We start from the raw sequence: 23858 nt of genomic DNA, 5'->3' as shown, positions 1-23858 counted from the left end.
AGGGCCTTGATAGCCGGGCTCGGTGGCTCAGCCTGTAATCCGGCACCTTGGGCGGCTGAGGTGAGTGGATTGCCTGAGCCCATGGGTTCGAGACCCGCCTGGGCAACTTGGCGAGACCTCAGCTCCACAATAAATCAAAAATTAGCTGGGCGTGGTAGCGCGCGCCTGTAGCTCCAGCTGCTTGGAAGGCTGAGGCAGAAGGATCGCCGGAGCCCAGCAGGTCGAGGCTGCGGTGGCCGGGAGCGGCCACTGCACTCCAGTCTGGGCAACAGAGTGAGACTCCAACTCAAAAAAAAAGGTGGGGGGAAGCCTTAACAACTACCATAATACTGTAAGAAAAGGATTGACAGTAGCGGGAAACTGTGGGGGAGGGGGTGGAGGGGGTCAGGGAGGTAGGATTAACAGTAGTCAGTATCTGCCCGGGGGGCGGGGGACACACCTCATCAGCGAGGGTACCTGCACAATGAATATTTGTATACCTAACCCTGAATTGTACCCCACAATTTTAAAATAAAAATTAAAAAATTTTTAACAAAATAACTTATTTAAATGACCTACACAGAAATTTGCAAGCTTCAATGGATCCAAACTGTCAATTTTATAGAAAAAAAATGGAATTAAATTGCCACATATTAAATGTGTAATATCTGAATTCTACAGTCTCTAGTCACTGATTTCTCCCAAAACAGAAAAATTCAAGGGGCAGACCTGAACAAGTCACTAATTACTTGAAGCTATACAGTTTGCAAATGCCTTACTTATAATTCAGCACAGTTTTGTATAATGAGATGAAATTTTTCCAAAACTGATACACTATAAATCTCAGTGGACATGCTGGTATCCTTTCAATAAATTTGCATTTCAATAAGATGGATGGTATCCAAGTATATACACAGGCTAAGAAACAGAAGAAATTGCTGGAATATATTAGTCAAAACATCAAGAAACTGAGGTCTAAATAACGTATTCAATCCTTGTTCTGGTGATCAACACGGTGAATGCATACATTACTAAGAGAAATTTTAAAAATTATAATTAACTCATTATGAATATTTAATGTCAAAAAATTGCTTTTGGGAATAAATCGTTGATTTTATCAGCTAATAGAGGAAAAATTTCTGGCATCCAAAATAGCATATGACATCATTTATGGTAGGAAAAAAAAGATTCTATTGGTTTTTCCTTTTTAAAAATTCTAAAGGTAGCTCATCTCTTGACCTTTCTGAATTCTCAAATATTCCCTTAAATTATTAACATTGAAAATTTAAGTGTAACAGAAAAAAACTATTATACTCTCAGTACTATTTTCAACATTGTTACATAATTGTTACTTTTTAATTAAGAATGTATTCAATCCAGCTTATGCTATAGTCATTACAGTAACTGATTTATCTGTTTGATTGATCAGTATGAAACAATAAAAGTTATGTTTATTTGGTGATAATGCATGAGGATAGAGATAACTAACATTACAGTAATGCAGGTGCTTTACTTAAATGAAAAAGAAGGTAAAATTATAGTTTGTTTTTAAGCATTTTAATAATATATACGTCAAAGGAAAACTGAAGGAACTATTTTTTATACCTTCTCATTTATTTGTTTTTGAATAACAGGATTATTTACTATTTCCTGTCTTTATCATTTTCTCCAACTTCCAAATTTTCTTTGATTAGCAAAATTTAATTTTATAAAAACAACATATTCATATCTTAAGATGTTTTAAATATTTATATTAAAAACGACAGCTAATTTTTTTCTTTAAAGAGTCTACTTTTAAAGAACATCTTAAGAATAAAATATTTCCATCTTATCCAATTCAAATGTGACTAATGTATTGAAATCTATGGTTTCCCCAACACTGAACTACAGACCACAATCTCTCATGGTCAAAATTCTTACCCTCAGTCCAACCACACAAATAAACTAGTGCTTAAAAGAGAATATTAATGATCTGGTGCTATTATTTGAATGGCTTTCAAGCATGCACTATGAAAATTACCATGAAAATTAATTCTAGTAAATTCAATAACTTTCCTACTATTGGTTTTCGACTGGATTTTTAAAATAGCATCATGATCAAATTAATATTTCCATAAAGAATCTTCAAAGGGGAACTAAGTCAGATTTCACTGAAAGTTGGAATCTAGAGAATGGTGGAATGAAAATCTGTTCATAAACTCAATAGTTAACATCTTCCTCAAACAGGAAATAATGAATGCCAAGAATAAATTGAAATAAATACACATCACACTATTTAATTTTTATACTAAACTATAACTATGATATAATCCAAGGCATTAAGCAGTATCAATAAAATTTCAATCATAATAGTTCTCAAAAGGTTTGAGATATTTACATGTTTAAAAGCTTATTTACATTGCTGGGGGGGTGGGATTGGCAGTTGAGGGAAACTGCTAGGGGAGGGAGAAGCATACCACATTAACAGGAGTACCTGCATGACCAATGTTTGTATACCTAACCCTGAATTGTACCCCACATCTTTATAATAAGAATTTTTTTTTTAAAAAAAAGCTTATTTAGTCTCGTTCCAAGTATAATTGTTTCTTTTGTAAGTTTTGAGCTATATCATTGCAGTCATCTGACAGAGCTTCTTCCTTAGAAAATTATTTTATTTATACCTACCGTACAAAATACTCAGTATTTGTATAATTCAAATGTAAGGGAAACATTTTCATTCAATTATCCATCAAAAGTGCTAAGCATGCTTAGAAATGTATCTCCATTCACTCAGTTTTACTATTTAAAACTAAATATGGTACAGACTTTTTTTGTTGTTTGTTTGTTTGTTTCAACAATGGCAAATGAGTCTGATGGTATTTGCCCATCACTTATTCAACTGATCCAAGGTCCAAGTGTGGGGAATACTTGGCACGTGGACATTAATCAGCTCTGCTGAGATCTATGGGCATCAGAGCCTCACTCACAGAGTATAAAGGGGAGCAGACTTAAAACCCGAGCTCATCAAAAAGAAATGAAGAGTCTATGACAGAAACAAACAAGGAAAGAAGGAAGGGAGAAAGTTAGTGCAGCACAAGATTGTCTCTTAGAAGAAATAAGCAACCAAAAATCAACCTTTGTACATGATGCCTTACCTTTTCACTGTTCTCCATATGGTTCCCGAGCTTCTGCTCTCCTGTCTGTTCATCAAAGCATGGGCATGGGAGCCCAACAAACTTAACTCTAGCCTCAGCTAGAGTACAGTTAGTACAGACTAACAGCTGGGTAAACTTGGATGAGTTAGTGCTTAAACCTGGTTTCATTTGCATCATCTAAAACGCTAATGAAGTAAATTAGTCAATCTTCAATATTTTATCAATCTTCAAAAATTTGATTTTTGAATTTCCAAGCCTGGCAGAAGATGCATACTTTCCCCAGAGACCCAGCAGATACGCCTATGAGAAAAATACAATTTTTTTTTTGCAAGAAGATATTCAGTTGCAGCCTGAAAATTCTCTAAGTGACCTTGTAGCAACAGAGTGCAGCCAAATTCCAGCTACATGCTATTTATGAATGTTCAAGAAAAAAAGAAAGGGGGGAAGCCCCTAATTGCATAATACAAAGTCTAATACATTTCTTCATCTTATTTCCATGAAAACAGAGCCTTGCAGATTTGTGTCAAAAGGCTCCATCAGGCAACTAATTCATGACAACTAAATATCCTGCCATGTCCTGTCTTCCCACAATTCATACCCAACAGTGTCTTAGGCCCTGTGTTCCACAATTCCCCTTGCCCTGGGAAATGAGGCCCTAAAGGTTAGAATCTCACTAGCATGAGTAAGAATGTTTTTATGGGATTGAATTCGAGGGCCATTTGTGTAAAAGCTCTATCCAAGTCACTCCTGAAAGGATCTCACTCCCCAACCATGTTGTGTCACTAAGGATTGCATTTATGCCCAAAGGCCCTGGGATCTTAAGTTTCTTCATCTAGTGTCACAGTTGCCCACAGGCATAGTAACCATAGTAATCACTATCATGATTCACTTATGACTACCAGGGAGGCCAGGAGCTCTATGCCCAGGGAAAAGACATCAAAAAGGAAGAAAATAAAGAAAGTGTCAAAACAATAGGGGAAAAGGTGATTCCATTAGGAGTAGATAGGGTCAACAAAGAACAGAGTGGAGGGTTTGAGTATACCTCTTCTACTATCTGACTTCCTCCCAACTCAAGCACAAAGTGGGTATTTGGGTGTTCTTCTGAACATTCAGATTACAGAGGCAAGATAGCTCCTAACATTTTAGACAGATAACATTTCTAAATGTCATAACACAGTCTTCTTAGAAAGCATAAAATAAGTTATTGTCACTTTATAAAAAATAATGTTACATACACTAAAGCAAGATAGCCAACTAGGTCCCACATATTAGCATGGGAGTATTTGCAACAGCAATACATTATGCAGCACAAAAAGGGATCTGAAGTGGGATATCTACCTGTGCCAGCTGTCTGACAGCTCCACACTTCGACCCCACATTTAGATACTGAGGAACCTCTCCACCCAATGACTCTATGCTATGGCTCCCAGGTGAGTGTCCAGTCTCAGGCACTACCTGGGAGTTTTTACTCACTGCAAGTCCTTTTCCCTCACCTACAGCAATCATAGTTCACTATTTGAAGTATTTGACAATTTGTTAGGAAGCAAACAATGGTATAGAGAAATGGCCTACAGGTGAGCATTTGAACATCTGTCCCCTGACAGATTATAAACATTCATCTCCCCTCTGGGACCTTGGAACGAAAATGAAGGTATGTACCTCATCCTGTGTTTATATTAAATAGTATAAAGCTCTCTCTCTCTCTCTCTCTCTCTCTCTCTCTCTCTCTCTCTCTCTCTCTCTCTCTCTCTCTCTCTCTCTCAGAGATAGGTTCTTGCTCTGTCACCCAGGATGGAGTGTGGTTCCACCAACATAGCTCACAGCAGTTTCAGACTCATGGATCAAATAATCATCCTACCTCAGCCTCCTGAGTAGCAGACATATGCCACCACATGTAGCTAATTTTTTAAAATAAAAATATTTGTCTATATAAAAATCAAAACCACGTAGCAATACTTAATAAACCAGGAGTGACCAAAAAATGTATACACATTGTAAGTATGACGTTTACTCAAAAGATGGTGTTCATCAAATGAATGGTAGCATCACCATGCAACAGGCAGGACAGTCCAAGAAAATGGAGGAAGTATGGTTGAGAGAACATCATACTACACATTGCTAGTGTAATTTACTTCTACTTCAAAAAGTACGACATAGAAAACATCTAACATCTCTTAAAATGTGTATACATTTTTTGATCCCCCAGTATTTTATTTCATCTTGTCTTTTCTCTTAGAGACATATCTGTGAAATTATAATTAAAGTCATTGGGGAAAAATGTACTTCAATTTACTAAGCATTCATTTTATAGACAACTCTTGTTCAAATAGTAAATAAAATTTATGTTAACTTCATTTTATTTAATGTCTGTGATTAATCACGATTTCATAGACTTGCTTGTAAAAGTCCATACCTTCAAATCAATAGAGCAAAAATTTACTACCTTTGAGTAACAAGGTTTTAAAATTATTCAAACCACTCCCATATACAACTTCCCTTTACAAGCAAATTGCCAGCCTATCTATCTGAATAACGGTATAGTTAAAACAAATGTAGAGTTTGATATCTCCTACAGTGAATATATTATGGAACAAAATATATATAGACCTATAAAATGGTATAATTTAAAGAAAATCATTCATTAAATATTTTCTGCACAATACTCTCTGTTCCAGAGAACTGTGAATGCCACAGGACACTACTCAGCCATTTCTCTGGATCTGTGTTGAATAGCTGGGGTGTTCTGGTATATAATTCTCCACTTTTACAATAGTGCTTCACTCCCTTATCTTCCTTTTCTCTTCCCCCTACCCAACGTCTCTACCAAACAAAGTATTTCTAAGTTCTAAGACACTGCAGATGAAATATTCAAGGGAGAAATCTGTCTTAAGAGGGAGTTGGTCATAGTGATTCCCACTAATCACTTACCTGTGCCATCATCCACATTCTCCACTTCCATCACCTCTGTATTTATCCGGCCACGAAAAAGGTACCTATGTCCATCTGTAGATGCCTTGCTGTTCTTCAACCGTCTTCAAATAAAAAGAAATCACAAAGACATTGTTCTCAAACTTAATGTAAAACAATGTCAAAAAGACATCAATTCAATCAACAACGTCAAATGTTAGGCCCCTGGTATTTTTTGTTTGATCGTTGGTTTATTTTTTGTTTTTTTGTTTTTTTGAGTTGGAGTCTCACTCCGTTGCCCAGGCTAGAATACAGTGGCACGCTGCTCACGGCCCCTGCAGCCTCGACCTGCTGGACTCAGATGATCCTTCCATCTCAGCCTTCCCAATAGCCGGAACAACAGACGCATGCCACCACGCCTGGCTAATTTTTGTGATTTATTGTAGAGATAAGGTCTCACCAAGTTGCCCAGGCTGGCCTCAAATCCCCAGGCTCAGGCAGTCCTCTCGTTTGGTCTCCCAAAGTGCTGGGATTACAGGTTGAGCCACTCCTCCCGGTCTTTTTTTTTTTTTTTTGGTGTTGTTACTTCTGTTCCTCATTTATAATAGCACTGGTTGCTTTACAAAATATGACTTACATATTAATCTTTTTAATAAATTGAGGTTTTGAGCTAAGAATAGTATACAAGTGGGAGAGTTAGTATGTGCTTTTGCTCAATATAGGACACCAGTGGTGCCCAGTCACTCTACAGACACTAAATGTTGGTTATTTTACATTTTCATTTGAATTTATTTTACCTTCATTATTCATTTTTTAGTAACTAGCTGGTAATGCCAATTTCCTCAAGCCCTAGTTAAAGTTCATTTGGTTCTTGTAGTTACACTCCAAAGAACTGGCTATGCTGGAGGTTCTTAAGCCCAGTGATGTCCAGCTGTAAAAATATTTTTCCTATATTGTTCTTGACTACTGTATGCTTGTTGAACAAGTCTCTTAATACACTTCATAAAGGTCTTACTTATTTAAAATAGTTCAAAACATTTCAACCTTTGTGTATCGTATGTCTAGTGCCAGCCTTTAATCTCAAAAAGTATGTAACACAAAGTAAAAAAAAAAAAAAAAATTCCAGGTTTACAGATGACTATTTGTAACCATGAATTAGGCAGTTATGTATGTTTGCATTTGAATCACTAAGCACCCTGGAAATATATTTTTTTAATGTTTTTCTTTTATTAAACAGAAAAGATTCTAAAAAATGATTAGAGATTAAAAAATAGCAAGTCACTCATGAGATTTCACTTGACCTGAACTATTCCATCTGACTTATTGATAAAATCTGGCTAATAATTTAATATACTGAAATAAATATTAACTTATTGTGTTAAGCAGTCAGACTTGGCACACAATGTGACTATATATTTTAGCATCTGCAATAGACCCCTCCTCCTCCCTCTTGCAGTTAGAAATCTGCTCTGGTAACAGTGGGGTGTGTACAGGGAGGTTTCTCCAGAAGTTATCACATTCCTTGGACTCCTTTCTTGGGAAAGACTGCATATTTCTGGCTTAGCAGTCCTAAGCCCTCAGCAAAACTTAGTAGTTCATCACTACAAAAGAAAACTATTTAAGGCCTGGTATGGTGGCACTCGTCTGTAATCACTGTAAAGTACTTTAGGTGGCTGAGGTGAGAGGATTGCTTGAGCCCAAGAGTTCGAGACCAGCCTGGGCAACATAACAAGACCGCATCTCTCCAAAAATCAAAAAAATAAGCCAGGCATGGCAGCATGCACCTGTAGTCCCAGCTACTAGGGAGGCAGAGTAAGAGGATCACGTGAACCCAGGAGGTTAAGGTTGCAGTGCCCTCCAGTGTGGATGACAGACTGAGACACTAAACACACACACACACACACACACACACACACACACACACACACCCCTAGCAAAATTGATTAAATTAGTCTAACTGGTAGATCTGTCAGCCCTGAACCTTTACCACCCTGAACTCCCCATGTTCATTTGGAAAACTATCCCTACATGTTCTTTGTTAATAAGCATAAATCAATGCCATGAATTAGGAATTCAGCCCAGGTAACTATGAAAATTTACATCATAGAAGGTTGACTATAGAGAGGAATGCAAAGCAGAGTAATACACAAGTAACTACAAATTCTCTCAGCTAGGAAAAATTATCATGGTTAGTATTATAGTGTCTTGAAAAAAAATTCTTTTAAGTTGAAATGTCATACTTAAAGCCAATCGTATTTAAAAAGCTTAGTATACTTAGTTTTAATCACAGGCAAAACAATCCTGAATATACGTATATATGGAGCCACCACTGAGTTATATTTTTAAAGTATTAAGTTTCTGTGATCCTGTTGTAAACTCTGAACAAGCTTATATAAGTCCCCCAGTCTGCAAATATTAATACTCAATTTGAAACTCCAGTAAGTGTCTGATTAATTATATAACACTTAGCACAAATAGATTCTCTATCTCTTCAGAAAATGGCTCCACTAAAATTTAAAGACTGAAAAGTTTGAAAATAATTATGCCCTATATTATAATATTTCATTCCTAGTTATATGTTTTAGTGGTCACCAGGATACGTGCACAAAGAATGTTTACAACAGCAGCAAAAACAGAAACAATCTTAAAGTTCACTGACAGGAAAAAAAAAATTAAATTAAATTGTGACATATTCAACCAATGGAATATTATGCAGCAGGTAAAATGAATAAATTATTACCACACACAGAATGGATATATATTTTAGAAAAAATATTGGGTATAAAATATAAATAGCAAAAACCTAAATATGCTATCTATTAAATCTTATAAGCCAAATGCAGCAATATCCCGTTATATATATTAAATACTATATTAATTATTTTTAAACTACTTTTTCCTAAGATTGATAGTATTCGAAATAACCTAATGTAGCACTCTTCTCTTTAAAGAATATAAATCTAGAGTTAAAAAAAATTCATCAAATCTCTGGTTCTTATAATTACAACATTTGGAAGTTTGGAAAAGGTTCAACTGACTCTCCTACACCTTCCTATAACCCACTTCTATTAATATTAATCTTGCTACCAAATGTAAAGAATTTAAGAGAGTATAGCAAAAGAAATAAACAGCTTCATTTTAACATGTGGTAAAAAGGAATTAAAAGAAAACTCATTAAGATTTAGACAGCAAGTTAGTTATCTTTTGGCTCTAGTCCTAACCTCATCTCTTTCAAGAAGGCACATGTTGCAGTCCTACATTTTCTCAGTTGGTGTCATTGCACTTTTGGATTAGTATATCTTCCCAGAGAATTCTAATGTTACAATCCACATGGCAAAATGACTATATATCATCAACACATCTGCCAGATTTTTGCTAAATTGCTCTGGGCATCTTGCTGAGTGACTTAGGAAAACCCATCACGAGAGATGAAGAATGATACTCCCTTAATCATCCCTTCGAAATCAGTAAGTTTTGTGTCTCTCATTCTCACTCTGCCAGAAAATGTTTGACTATTGTTTTCTAATTTCTGAATCTGGAATAAACAGTCACTCAAAATCCTGCTTTTTTCAACCACTTGCTTTATCTTTAAATTAATGAAGACTTTTGTTACCATTTCACTAAAACGAACTTGCCCCGACAGTGAGGGGAAAGCACGTTAAAGCTCAGGAAGTCTCAGTTAAATATTACTCTACTATTTTGGTTAATCAACATGCAAAATAAAAAGTCTTCCCAAGTTTAAAAAAGAAATCCTATAAAATAAGAACATTCTGAAGAAACTTATATTCATTATTTAAAACAATTTAAAACAATTAACATTACATCAGTAACATTAATACATAAAATTATTTAAACTAATGTAGCTAAGGTGTAAAGGAGACTAGCTTGAGTTTCATTTATTTATAATTCACTCTACAGGTATTACTTGAGTGGTTTTTACATGGCAGGTTTGTTCCAGTCTCCAGGGAAATTGCCATGAATAAGCAATAAGACCCCTGTTCCCATGTACCTTGCAGTCCAATCTACTGGAGGTACCAAGAAATAAATGAATAAACAATGAAGACCATATCAGCAAGTGACAAGCACTTTCCACATATTGATAAAAGAGTGACTGGGAGGTTGCATTAGACGGGGTGGTCAGGGAAGACATTTCTTAGGTGATATTTATATGAAATCTAAAAAACATGAAGAATCTGACCAGGAAAAACTCAAAGAAAGGGGCACACAGGGAAGCAGCCAGTGCAAAGGCCCTAAGAAGGGAACATCAGCACCATAGTTGAGGAATAGGAGAAAAAGAAAGCTAAGGGAGGCGGGTACAGTGTTTAGAGAAGTGGGATGTGATAAGATCACCAGCAGGGAGGGGCTGAACCCTGCAGAATTCCGTAAACCAGAGTAAGGAATGTGGATTTTATTCTAGAAAGCCAATGAGGGCTTTGAGTAAAGTGACAACATGATCTGATTTGTGTTGTAAAAGATGCTGTGGTTTCTGTGTAGAGTATAAGTTGTGGAGCAGTAAGAGAGAGTGTGGTGGGTCAGTTGACATTCTCCCAAGGGGGGTTGTTGGTGGCCTAGGGTAGGGTGGTGATGGAGACACGTGGAGAGACTTCTGCATGTTTTAGACGTGGATTCAGGAAGATTCTAAGGGACTGGATGTGGAAATTTGAGGGAAAGAGAGGAACCCAGGCTAACTTCTAATTTTTGGAATTGAGAAAACAAATAAGTGGGGAAAACTGGCAGAGGAGCAGCTTTAGGAAAGGATATCAAGAAGCTCAGTTCTTTCATGCTATGGTTGAGAATCTTGACAGCCATCCCAACTGAGATGCCCAATAGGTAGGATATAGAAATTAACATTCCAGGTTAGGGATAGAGCTTTGAGTCAGGCACAGTGACAGTGGCTCATGCCTATAATCCTAGAACTTTGGAAGGCTGAGGCAGGAGGGTCACTTGAGATAAGAGTTTGAGACCAGTTTGGAAAACACGGCAAGATCCTGTCTCTACAAAAAAAAATTAAAAATTGAAAAAATTGTAAGCCGGGCTCGGTGGCTCAGCCTGTAATCCCGCACCTTTGGGAGGCTGAGGTGAGTGAATTGCCTGAACCCGCGGGTTCGAGACCCGCCTGGGCAGCGAGACCTCATCTCTGCAATAAATCAAAAAATCAGCTGGGCGTGGTAGCGCATGCCTGTAATTCTGGCTACTCGGAAGGCTGAGGTGGAAGGATCGCTGGAGCCCAGCAGGCCAAGGCTGCGGTGGCCGGGAGCGGCCACTGCACTCCAGTCTGGGCGACAGAGTGAGACTCCAACTCAAAAAAAAAATAAAAAATAAAAATTGAAAAAATTAACTGGGTGTGGTATCACATGCCACATGCCACATGCAGTTCCAGATACTCTGGAGACTGAGGTGGAGTTTGAGGCAGCAGTAAGTTATGATTGCACCTCTGTACTCCAACCTGGGGAACAGAATGAAACCCTGTCTCAAAAAAAAGGAATATAGATTTAAGAGTAAATGACTTAGATATGGGACATGAAGCTACAGGACTAAATAAAATCACCTGGAAAGAGTCTATGACTATACAAATACGAAGAGGAAAAAGAAGTCAAAAGTAGAGCCCCACAGTAGTCTAATAATTCAGCCAAGAGAGTGGGGTACAACAAGAATAAAGAAAATAAAGGGTTTTGAGAAGGTGGAATGGCTCAACTAAGTTAAATGACACTAATGAAATAAGTAAAACCTTAAAGAGCAGAAAAGTGATCCCTGGATTAGGAAACACAGAAGTCAATAGTGACTTTGACATGAGCAGATCAGTGGAGTAAAGTGGACTAAAGCCTCAATGAATGCTGTCAAGGACAGAATAAGAAACAAGAAAGTAGAAGCAGCAACACATACTATTTCAAGAAAGTTTGCTGTAAAGGAGAGCAGAGAGGAGGGAGAGAGTGTAACATAAGACAAGGGACTTTTTTGGAGATAGGAAATATTAGACAATGTGTGAAGCCAAAGTGATAGGGTCAGTGGTCAAATAATAGCATAAGTGAGAATACCAGAGGAGAGCTAGAAGGATGAGGGGATAATATTCAGAGTGAAGTGCTTAAAATGGAGATTTCAACTTCATAACTGTGGTGTTGACAAGGTCCAGGTATGACCATAGGACAGGTGGCTCAGGTATAATGAAGGATCATCACAGGTGAAGAGACTGTGGGCTTTCAGGTCCAATTTTATGATAGATAACCCAGGTGAGTTTCGAATACCCCAAAAGTGGTGACAGGAGTAGAAGAGAAAGAAAATTATTCAAAGGTTGGGCATGGTGGCTCACATCTATAATCCTAGTACTTTGGGAAACTGAGAAGGGAGGATTGCTTGAGACCAGGAGTTCGAGACTAGCCTAGCCAAAATAGCAAGATTTTGTCTCTACAAAAAATTTTAAAAATTAGCTGGGTATGGTGGCATGCACCTGTACTTCCAATTACTTGGAGGGCTGAAGCAGAAGGATCTCCTGAACCCAGGAGGTCAAGGCTACGGCGAGCCATGATCATGCCACTGTCTTCCAGTCTAGGAGACAGAATGAGACTCCGATAGGAAAGAAGGAAGGAACGAAGGAAGGAAGGAAATGATTCAAGAGCTAGAGCAATCACTAAACTCATGTGTGGCAGGGAGATATTACATCACATGTGCTGGGATTCTTAAAGAAAGAAGGAGAAATGATAGATTCTCCTTCAAAAGCAGGAAAGACACATCGGCCTCTCCTACAGGGCCAGAGGCATGTAGGTTGGCAACACAAAGCACCTTCCTCTTGGTCACCGGGAAGATAGCGTTATCAGATGACAGTGACATTTCATTTTGGTTTTACAAGAATGTGAAGAGAAATCAGAACAGGTTGAGAATATGTGAAGAAGTTCACTGACAGATGATGAGTTCTGGAAAGCACAGAGGAAAAAGGGGAAACTGTGAGAGGGATAACCCCTTTCTGAAGTATGAGCTGTGTATGATCTTACCTGTGTTTTCTTTTGCAGTATACCAAAAGATTATCAAAAAGAAAAAACACTCGTTCTTGAATATTTCCAGAAGAAATTTTCAGTAGGACTCCACACATTAGCATTTCAGTGCAGGTGTCGGTGATGTTGGACCCCTAAGTAAATCAGGAGAAATGCAAACATGTCTGATTACTCAGTTGAAACTTTTGTACGTAACTATTTTTCTCCTTAAAATTATACTTGTTTTTATTTTAGGAAGCAATCTATGCACAAGATAAAGATCAAACAGTACAGATAGTTATACATTGAGTGTAGGTCTCTTTTCCTTTTCCAGTTTCTTCCTAATCAGTGTCACCAGACAGAATCACTGTCAAGGGAGTAGGTGTCTTATCATATTTGTTGCATACATACACATACACAAGCATATAAAATACATGTTACCTATGTTATTTTGAAAGGAGATTATTTCAAATTAATTCATAAAGTTAATGCTCATAATTTTCCTTTCTTCTCGAGTATAGAAAAAGGGTTCCATGGACACATGCAAAAGTATACAAAATTGTCAAATTTTTAGCAGGCTTCAATTTAGATATCCATCCCTGGGATGGAGACAATATAAAGCAAAGAAATAAAAAGAGGAAAATTATTTAAAGGGAGCAACTTTCCACAAAGCCTTTCACCCTATGTTTTAAAAGTTGGCATAGGCACACTCACTGATTAAGTAAGCGTTTCCGGTGTGCCCACCAAGATTACCTGATTAGTGATGAAAATGAATCTTAACACAAGTACTAACCACTAGAAGTAGAGAGGAACTGTAGACAGAAGGAGTCTGGGCCCTGAATCATCAACAGAGGAATGCTGCCTACTGAGCAGAACACAAGTCAGACTGTGGTAAGAACTGTGCAGAGATGTCTATTCTGAGTCATGATAATTTTGTCTGTTTCTTTCTACAACCTAATCTATCATAACTAATGAACTGAGTTGGACCACAAAAAGGATGTTTTCAGTAGAGATCAATATGTGTTTTCTCCAAGAGAACTGAAGTTTCTTTAAATGTGGAGGTGTGTGTGTCTGATTCTTGTTTAACTCAATGTTTCTATTTTTACTACTTGATATCTCAAATTCAAAATATCAATTTTAAATTTTGTATTTCCACAATAATCACTGATCATAGTTTTTCTGGCCAATTATAAACACTTAAATTAAAACAACTCATACCTACAATGACAATTCAAATTTCCAAAAAGAAAAGAGTTTTATTATGTTTTCTTGATTATCCATATTACAAACATGTTTTAAACGTTAGATGTTTTACTTTATTATTTCTTTTCATCCTGATGGTGGATATACAAATGGAGATTTGGCAAAAATCTACTTTGTCATGTATTCACTAAGCAAAGACTCTCATGAAATAAGAATATAAATCCCAATCCCAAAGGCATTGATTTCTTATTACTTATTTATAAAGAATATTATCTCTACCTTAGAAAAATGTTAAAATAGAATTGAAATATAAAAAAGGAAATATTGATTCCTGTATAAGGGACAATTATACTTGTATAATTATACTTGTTTTTATTTTAGGAAGCAATCTATGCACAAGATATGCTTCACATTATGGAAAGTAGTTTTAATTAATAGCAATTTCACAAAAGGTATAGAATACTGTCCCCTTAAACTATTTCTTTTGGTGACCCATATAAGCCAATGCAGGATAATATGTACTTACATTATAAAAGCGTTATTGCAAATATTATCCTAATTTGCACGTTAAATGAATCTTCTAAGTAAATACTTCAAATTAACATATGCAGATAATAGACGCATTCTTATATCACAAAAATCTTGACAATACAGTTCCTGAATTGTTGGTAATTATCTTTACTAAAAAAAATTCCAGGAGTATTTTATATAAAATTGAGTTTACTGTAATGGCAACCTTATACTTCATAAGGGCTTTCATAGCCAATCAGAGCCCTAGGTCTTTTTCCTCCATTCTGTACTTGAGCAGTTTGACTCTTTGAATCAGGTAGTCCAAATTGATATAATAAGAAACTCTCAAGCCCCTTGCTAATCTACTGATCTGTTGTGTCTAAGGGATTATAAATCCCCATTAGTTCTTCGTTCCTGATCAAAAAACAGGAACAGATTAATCAATCTCTTTGAGGTTAACATTTCTTTTCATAAGCAACACAAATTATCAGTTTAATAAACTATTAATGAAATTTTAGGGAACAGCATTAAGTCCAACCATTAATAGCCTCTAGAATTCATGGTTATGCTGCAAAGTGTATCTCACAATACACATATAACCTCATTCAGATTTATTTTTTATTTTATTTTATTTTATTCTATTCTATTCTATTTTCTTTTCTTTTCTTTTCTTTTCTTTTCTTTTCTTTTCTTTTATTATGTTGGAGTCTGTTGGAGTCTCACTCTGTCGCCCAGACTGGAGTGCAGTGGCCGCTCCTGGCCACCGCAGCCTCGACCTGCTGGGCTCCGGCAATCCTTCCGCCTCAGCCTTCGCAGTAGCTGGAACTACGGGCACACGCTACCACGCCTGGCTAATCTTTTGATTTATTGTAAAGATGAGGTCTCACCAAGTTGCCCAGGCGGGTCTCGAACCCGCGGGCTCAGGCATTCCACTCGCCTCAGCCTCCCAAAGCGCAGGATTACAGGCTGAGCCACCGAGCCTGGCTGGGATTGTATTTTACTGAACCTGGCTGAAACATTTCTGTCACTGAAGTGATGTGTCTTTAACATGTACAGCAGGCTTCAAGAATTAGTGCAGTATCACTTTTCACCATCTTCTACCACAATAATCTACCATCATGACATGAAATATCGTCCACAAGTCATTAAATAATTCCCTAGGAACTGTGTATGTACTCTATGTCAAAATGTGCAGATTTGTCTACAAATTTCATCCTAACAGAACAGCTGACAGCATTTTCCTTTATAACTGAATTTATCTTTTTAGACTATAAAGAATGCCCACTGTGCCTTTGATTTCTCATGATTTAATCTGTGCATTATTTCTAGGACAATGGCAGTCGAAAATCATTGAGAATCGTTAAACCACAGATATGTATGAACTGACTGCAGAAAAAAACTACTATCTTGGAAAAGACGAAAGATGACAGGAGGCCTTGAAATTTCTCCAGGCGAAGATCTAACAGACCTGGACCCATTCACAATGAAAGAAAAGAAAATTGACAAGAATGACAACAGATATTGCTTCATAAGAGAATAGTTTTGATATCAAAGAAGTCTCTTTAAAAATTGATAAAGCATTTAAAAATTCTTACAAAAAATCTTTAAAAAATACTATAAAATCAAATCTGAAATAAAGAATATCATATTGTTTTATGATACATTTTGTCATATAATATATGACCATCCCACCCCTAAAAAAATAGACTCAGCACTCTTTTTGATGTTGACTACAGTTATAACCTGAATTATGTTAAACAAGTGGAGGACCTCAAAAAAACAGAATTATTTATTAAAAATTATGTATTTATTTGTACATGTTTTAACTTCAGTTGCCTTCAAAGTACTCTCCGTTTGATGCAATACAACTATTGTGATGTTTTTCTACTGCTCAAACTCATTCAATGTTAATGCCTTTTATTGCTCCTACCATTTTTCTTTTCTTTTCTTTTTTTTTTTTTTTTTTTGAAGTTGGAGTCTCACTCTGTCACCCAGACTGGAGTGCAGTGGCCACTCCCGGCCACCGCAGCCTAGACCTGCTGGGCTCCGGCGATTCTTCCGCCTCAGCCTTGCAAGTAGCTGGAACTACAGGCACATGCTACCACGCCTGGCTGGTTTTTTATTTATAGTAGAGATGAAGTCTCGCCAAGTTGCCCGGGTGGGTCTCGAACCCGCGGGCTCAGGCAATCCACTCACCTCAGCCTCCCAAAGCACTGGGATTACAGACTGAGCCACCGAGCCTGGTTGCTTCTACCATTTTTCGTTTGTTTGTTTCCTCTCTTCCACAAAGGCAAAACATTTCCCTTTGAGGACTTTTTTCATCCAGGGAAACAAACAAACAAAAAAAGTCAGGTGAATAGGGAGGGTGGGAAAAGGGGGGCATGCCGTTTTTTTGTCAAAAAGTGCTGAACACTCAGCACGGTGTGGGCAGGTGTGCTCATATATCATCCATCATGAAATGGGCAAATACACTGAAAGAATCTCCAAAAAAAATTTTCACTGAAACTGAATGCAACCTCTTGCAACAATGCTAACTGGTACATTGGTGCCGATGGCTTCTTAGAACACTCATCTAGCAGGAAAAGCCTGTACTACAAGGGGTTCTCCCTCCATAAAATAATTCCCATTTTGGGGGAGTCCCTCTTGTATTTAAGGTAAAAAAGACTAACAATATAAGTTTTATTTTTATCAAAATTAAGTTTCATCAAATTTTCCCCTGTCCCATTTAATTGAAATTCTGTTCCTCTTTTCAAGTGGACTTTCACTAGTCTTTTTCCAGAACCACTAATCCTCAGATAACAAGGACCAACTATAAATCAATTCTATCTCAAGATGGTAGACAAAATTGCATCTGCAAAATCAACTCATACAGAGAACAAAAAGAAACAGGTCCCATCACCAATCTCTGGATAATTCACAACCATGAAATAACGAGAAACGTGACTTAATGTCAGCACACTGTCAGGCACAAACTCAATCAAATGGAAGCAGCAAACAGGTTCCAAAACCAACAAGAGGTGATTTAAAAATAGTCCTACAGAAGCAGGACTGGAAACATCCAAGCTATTTATTATCAAAGAGTTTTATAAGTACTGTAACTTTAAAATAAATCACTACCAAGCTTAAACAACAACAAAAATGGTCCTACAGCATTCTTTTTCTCCATGTAAAAAGATAATCAAGAGGAGTCAAATTTCTGTTGTGCTTCTCTTTGTGCTTCTAAAACACAATGCTTATCTTGAATCTCATTTTTTCCAACACCTTTATATATTAATAATTCCTCCTCTTATTTTTTATTCTGAAACTTTTTTTCCAGATTGAGGAGGTCAGTTTCAAACAAGCGTATCAAGGACTTAAAGCTGAATTACTAAATGATGTAATGTTTATTGATACTCCTTTGTCAAACTATTTCAGAATCATTCCAGTATCATTACAATACAATCAATCAACCAAGAAGCAGACAGAGAATGGCCCTGTTCTATGAAATGAATCAGTGACTCTGATTAAACAGCTAATAAACTTCCTTTCCAAGGCATATTAATCATTTCCCTACAATCAACATCAGTAGACTATCTTATGGAATGTTCTGATTGTTAGATAAGATAAATGACTGAGATATCATAAATTATACTAACAAAAGATATAACTCCAAAAACGAACAATTAAAACATTAACTTATAGATCTGCAGTGACAGTTACTACATAATTATTGAAAAAGAATTAATTTCTATAGTCAACTTACTTTTAAAAGACAAGTAGGACAACAAACTATCCAAAGAATCTGCTAATTTTTTATCTGCATAGATATAATATCACATGGTAATAGAAATATAAGCTTTAGGTCCCCTAAAACCTTTTCAGGTCCCCTTTTCAGGTCCCCTCCCACTGTGGGAGCTTTTCTGTCTTCTCAATAAACCCTGCTTTCTCACTTAAAAAAAAAGAAAGAAAGAAATATAAGCTTTAGAATTAGGCTGCCAATTTTCAAATCTAAACTTTGCCACCTGTTAGCTGCAAGAACACAGGTAAGTTAAATAGCCCTCAGTTTTGAAATCTGTATAACGGGGATTCTAATCCTCAGCAACCTGTGGAGACTCACCAAGATGATAATACATTCAATAGAGGATCAGTATTCCCCTAAAAGTAAACTGGATGATGGACAGTCAAGAACTTCTACGCTTCCCTTAGCAAACTTACCCAAGCAAGATTAGTTGAATCATGGATTTTTATCTTGAATCTTGCGTATGAGAACATGAAGATGGAAACGATTATTAAAGCCTATTCATTTTAGCTAGCACACTGATGAGACTACCAAATAGTCCCAGCTGCCAACACACCCTTTTCAAGTCTGATTCTAGCTTTTCTATTGATTCTGTCAGCTACTCAATATCTTTTAAATTCATTTTTCTCTTAATTTCTGTTGCTGGGACCCATGGGGCCTGAGATAATATAACACCTACAGCAGACAGGTGCGTATATTAGTCAAAAGTGTTCGAATCCTGACTAACAACCAAGTTGGCTCAAAAGCCATGCTTTTCTCATTGTCATATGATCTGCAAATAATAAATTTCCATGACTTGTTTACCTAAATTCAGCATACAGGAATATAAATAATTTAGTAGCACAAAATACTAGCTAGGCAATTTACCTGAGAGATTTTATTGTTAAAAAAAAAGACTTCATTTGATTAATGGGAAAATAATTACATGAGAGAATAAACCGCCTATGATGGAAATAGTGAGAATTCATGGTGTATCAGACAGGAATCTCATTCAATAGAATTTTGGTTACTGAAGCAAAAGTGTCTTCTCTCAGGTGGTCCTTCAGGTGGTGTTCAGGAACTCGTGAAGGAGCTGAAAGAGGGAGCTGTTTCACAGCATAAAACCAAGGCTCCTAATCTCAAAAACTCATCAAGAAATTCTGTATTCTGTGCAACTGTCTTACCACCCTACATTTGAACTTGGCCCTGTTCTAATCTCCCAGGAGCCCCCACATACAAACAAAGCTGTCTACCAGCTGAGCAATGATTCCTGTTAGGAATTCAAAGATAACTCTTTAACCCATTTCTGCTTCCTCCCAGGGCTGAATTCAGCCTGTAGGACTCTGCGTCCCTACAATGTCCTATGAGATTAGCAGTTTCTCCTAAACTCCCCAGAAGGGACCAGACCTGAGTATCAACAGTTCCCCACTCTCTGGTGTGGTGGACTGGGACGGGCAATCAAGTTCTTATCACAAGTTGCCAACCCATTGGCTGGGCCCTGCTCCAAGATGTACTCCCCAAAACTTCCAAAACTCCCAAATCTCTATATGGCTGTGATTTTGCAATCATTGTCAAAATCTACTCAAGTAGAATTTGTGTTGCCACCCTTCTTGGAATCTGACTTTCATATTATCTCCTCTTGCCTGCTAGACTGTATTCCTGTCTGATTTCCCTGAATACACCACAAAGTTCCCTCAACTCCAGTCAGTTTCCTGGGTCTCAGTGCCCCATTTTCTCTTGCACTTGGAAAGTTGGTGAAATCAAAGTATGCTTTACTATGGGCTACATATAGCATAGAATGGCCCACATACATTCTCCCTTGGGTGCATGTATAACCGGTACACACTATACAATTTAATAATTTTTAAGGACTCACTCACTTCTGCAGTAGATTCAGTTTTAGGATATACACCAGGATAAAACAAAATTATGACAGATTCCACTTCCCTAGAGTACCAAAAAGTATCTCTGAAGTTTTTATATTTTGGTAAAAGGCCTGGCAGATTTCACTGACAAATCTGGCAATTTAAAGCAAGTTCGGTTTTTCTTCCAATGCTTGAGTGACAACAGAACTGCAAAGCAAACTTTAGTCTATTTTTCTCATCCCGGCAGGACAACGGCTTCCCAGGAAAGGAATTATCATCATAAATCAACTGTAAAACACACAACCATTTTAACTGATTGAAAGAGGTAGCATTCATGCTGAATGGAAGGTCACCCTGGACACTTGAAATGGAAGAATATAGACAAAGGAAGCTAAGTTAGACCCCAGTTTGCATTTTAAAAGATTCATAGCAGAGTTAGCAAACAGGAAAATTCCTTAAGGTCCATGTTTGAGGTTTCTTCACATATCTGGCTGTACACAATTTTAGGTCCAAATGAAAACTAACACATTGAAGATTTAAAAAAAATGTGTCAACTCTAAAGCCTTACAGATAAAAGCAATCCACCTGGTTTTATGTGTTGCAATATTTGGCTGACAGCATCTTCAATCCTTCTTACACTTTTAAAAATTATCTTAATTGCTTATTCTATAACATGAAGTAATTTAGCCTAGTCCAAAGCTTACACTCACTTAAACTAAGGCAATTTAAAGACAACATTTTAGTTTATTCTTTGCAAAGTGGTAAGCCAGGTAGGATTCCAACCCAGAGAAATAATTGACATTCAAAGTTATCATAGCTGTAAACATTTGGCAAATTCTGAACCACACTCTTCAATTGGTTTTTTGACATTTTGTTAATCTTTCTTTAATGGCTCATTAAGCTGTAACATTTTTCATCTTGAATAGATCTTAAAAACCAGATCATAACCAGTTCCTTCATTTCAAAAAATGAAGAAATCAAAACTTAAAGTAAACTTAAAATGAAATTTTACTTTGAACACCTAACTTAGAGTCTAAAGTAATTTCCCAGCACACACACTGAACCTTTCTCCCGTCTTTACAAGCTATGTACTTATTGACCAAGGGAAGGCAAAAAAAACAATCACTACATAAAGGTTGAAATGTCAAAGTTTATAGTCATACAGTATCTCCTTGCTCCATCACAAACCTCTCAGGTAGAGGTTAAATCAATTAACTGCCACCTTAAAGACATCTTAAAGTAATAACAAAAGTGAGAAATTTTGAGACAATTATAGTCTTCTAGCAATATCTAGGAAAATGATCATCTATAGTTCCATTCAATGCCAATAACTGTGCGCATAGCCTGCGACATAAAACTATTTTAAGCTCAAATGTTGAGCAAAATGTATGTACCTCCCAGCCTTCAATGTGAGATTGCCATTCCTCTAAAACTTCTAATTTCTCCATCTGTCTCTTGGCCTCGTTTATGTTGGAACAAACAGCTTTCATGGCTTGGAGGGCTTCCATCACTGCTGAGTAGTCACTATGTTTCCGCGGAGTCCGCTTCAGCAACTCCTGTTTATACACAAAAAAACAAATCACCCTTTGATCTTCAGCTTTCTGGTACAGCAGGTTCAGACTGACCAAGAAATGAAAACTGCAGCGATCGTGAGAGCCGTTTGTATAAGTGACATCACAAACTCCTCTAAGATTGAGATTAAAAATAAAATAAATAAAAAGCGGTGCAGTGACTCAAGACTGTAATCCCAGCACTTTGGGAGGCTGAGGCGAGAGGATTGTCTGAGTTCATGGGTTCAAGACCAGCCTAGGCAACTTGGTGAGACTTCGCCTCTACAATAAATCAAAAAGTTAACCAGGCATTGTGGCATGTGCCTGTAGTTGCAGCTACTTGGAAGGTTGAGGCGGAAGGACTGCCTGAGCCCAGTAGGTCGAGGCTGTAGTGGCCATGAGCATGCCACTGCACTGCAGCCTGGGCAACACAGTGAGACTCCAATTAAAAAAAAAAAAAAAAAAAAAAGGTTGAATCAATGAATAAGCATTGCCCTAATGCACATTTTGCAGCACCCAAATTTTTCCCTCAAATTTATGTTTTTAAAAACTAAGTTAAGCTCCTCCTTTCAAATTGCCAAATCTCTCCCTGGAAGCATGTAGTTTCTGTTTCATAAGTTTGACTTTTGCTCTAACAGGAGCGCATCTTTATTTATTTATTTTTTTGTTTTTTGTTTTTTTTAAGTTGGAATCTCACTCTGTCGCCCAGGCTGGAGGACAGTGGCCGCTCCCGGCCACCGCAGCCTCGACCTGCTGGGCTCCGGCAATCCTTCCACCTCAGCCTTCCAAGTAACTGGAACTACAGGCGCATGCTACCGCACCCCGCTAATTTTTTATTTATTGTAGAGAAGAGGTCTCGCCAAGTTGCCCAGGTGGGTCTCAAACCCGCGGGCTCAGGCAATCCACTCACCTCAGCCTCCCAAAGGCGCGGGATTACAGGTTGAGCCACCGAGCCTGGCTAGGAGCACATCTTTATATGTTAATTTCATTTTGTTTCATGAGTCTTTAACAGAATATAAATCTTCAAATGACTATGTCCCATAATTTAAAAAATATTTAAACACATTACTTTCTAACACTTTTTGAGAAACTATAAAAATACATCAAACAAAGCAAAATGTTTAAATAATATCTTATACTCCAGCACAATAATTTATAAATTCTACAGTACTCCATCACTAAAGGAGCAATTCATGCTGTTTTTCTCAATTGCTCAGGTTCATTCTCTGTGATGAATGAACTGCCATGTATCCCTCAACAGCTTCCTTTTTTTGTTTTTTGTGTTTAGGATTTGGGGAGGGTTTTTTATTTATATTTCTTCTATTCATCAAAACTAGAATGATCTTTAATCTTTGAAACATATCAAAAGGCTTTGTTGGTTGTTGTGTAGAAGCACAAAATTAAACATCCTCACCCACTGTCTACACAGTTGTGACCACAATGCTTTTTAATTAGTCATTTGTTTTTGTACTACGGTTGCCATCATCATGGAACTAACACAACTACAGAACTTCTGAGACAAGTCTTGAAAATCTCAGCAAACACTGGGGAAATAGGCAGTTGTCATACTCTTTGAGTTCTGATAGATATTGTTGAAAATTCTGCTGTAAACCTTGAGCCTGCATTCGATATTTCAATATGGTCACACTCTGTCCTAACACCAGAGGGACACATACATATCATTCCCAAGACAAGGTTTTGTTATGAAGATCACAAATCCATAAAAGAGATATTCAGGCTTCTCCAGAAATTCTAAAGAGTGGAAGCATCTGTAAATTATGTGAAGTGGTCAGTCTGCAGGCCATAATTTGGGACCCTATGAAATTGGGTCCCATGTATTTGTAGAGTTGAGACATGAATTTACATACTGTGAAACAGAGAAAATATTAGACATAATCTTCTGGAGGCCACTTGCTATCAACTCTGTGTTGACTGGCCAACTCAATAATTTCAAGTTCCACAAATAATACCATTGTATCTGTTTTTAA

At 37.1% G+C, this 23858-nt stretch overlaps 1 protein-coding gene across 1 annotated transcript in view; it reads right to left on the bottom strand.

Annotated features, from left to right (window-relative positions):
• PREX2 (phosphatidylinositol-3,4,5-trisphosphate dependent Rac exchange factor 2) overlaps positions 1–23858 on the bottom strand; it is a 264759-nt gene that overhangs the window by 185176 nt on the left and 55725 nt on the right. Inside the window, exons 6-8 of the mRNA XM_008062862.1 lie at positions 21715–21876; positions 13007–13140; positions 6042–6145 (exon numbers count right to left, since the gene is read on the bottom strand). Coding sequence (XP_008061053.1) covers positions 6042–6145; positions 13007–13140; positions 21715–21876 — 400 coding nt within the window. The remainder of the gene's footprint in view (positions 1–6041; positions 6146–13006; positions 13141–21714; positions 21877–23858) is intronic.

This window comes from Carlito syrichta, unplaced genomic scaffold (genome assembly GCF_000164805.1).
Source record: "Carlito syrichta isolate Samal-C Ts95f unplaced genomic scaffold, Tarsius_syrichta-2.0.1 Scaffold305870, whole genome shotgun sequence".
Taxonomy (NCBI): domain Eukaryota; kingdom Metazoa; phylum Chordata; class Mammalia; order Primates; family Tarsiidae; genus Carlito; species Carlito syrichta.
The sequence above is the reverse complement of the archived record's forward strand: the minus strand, read 5'-3'. Positions and strand labels throughout refer to the sequence as shown.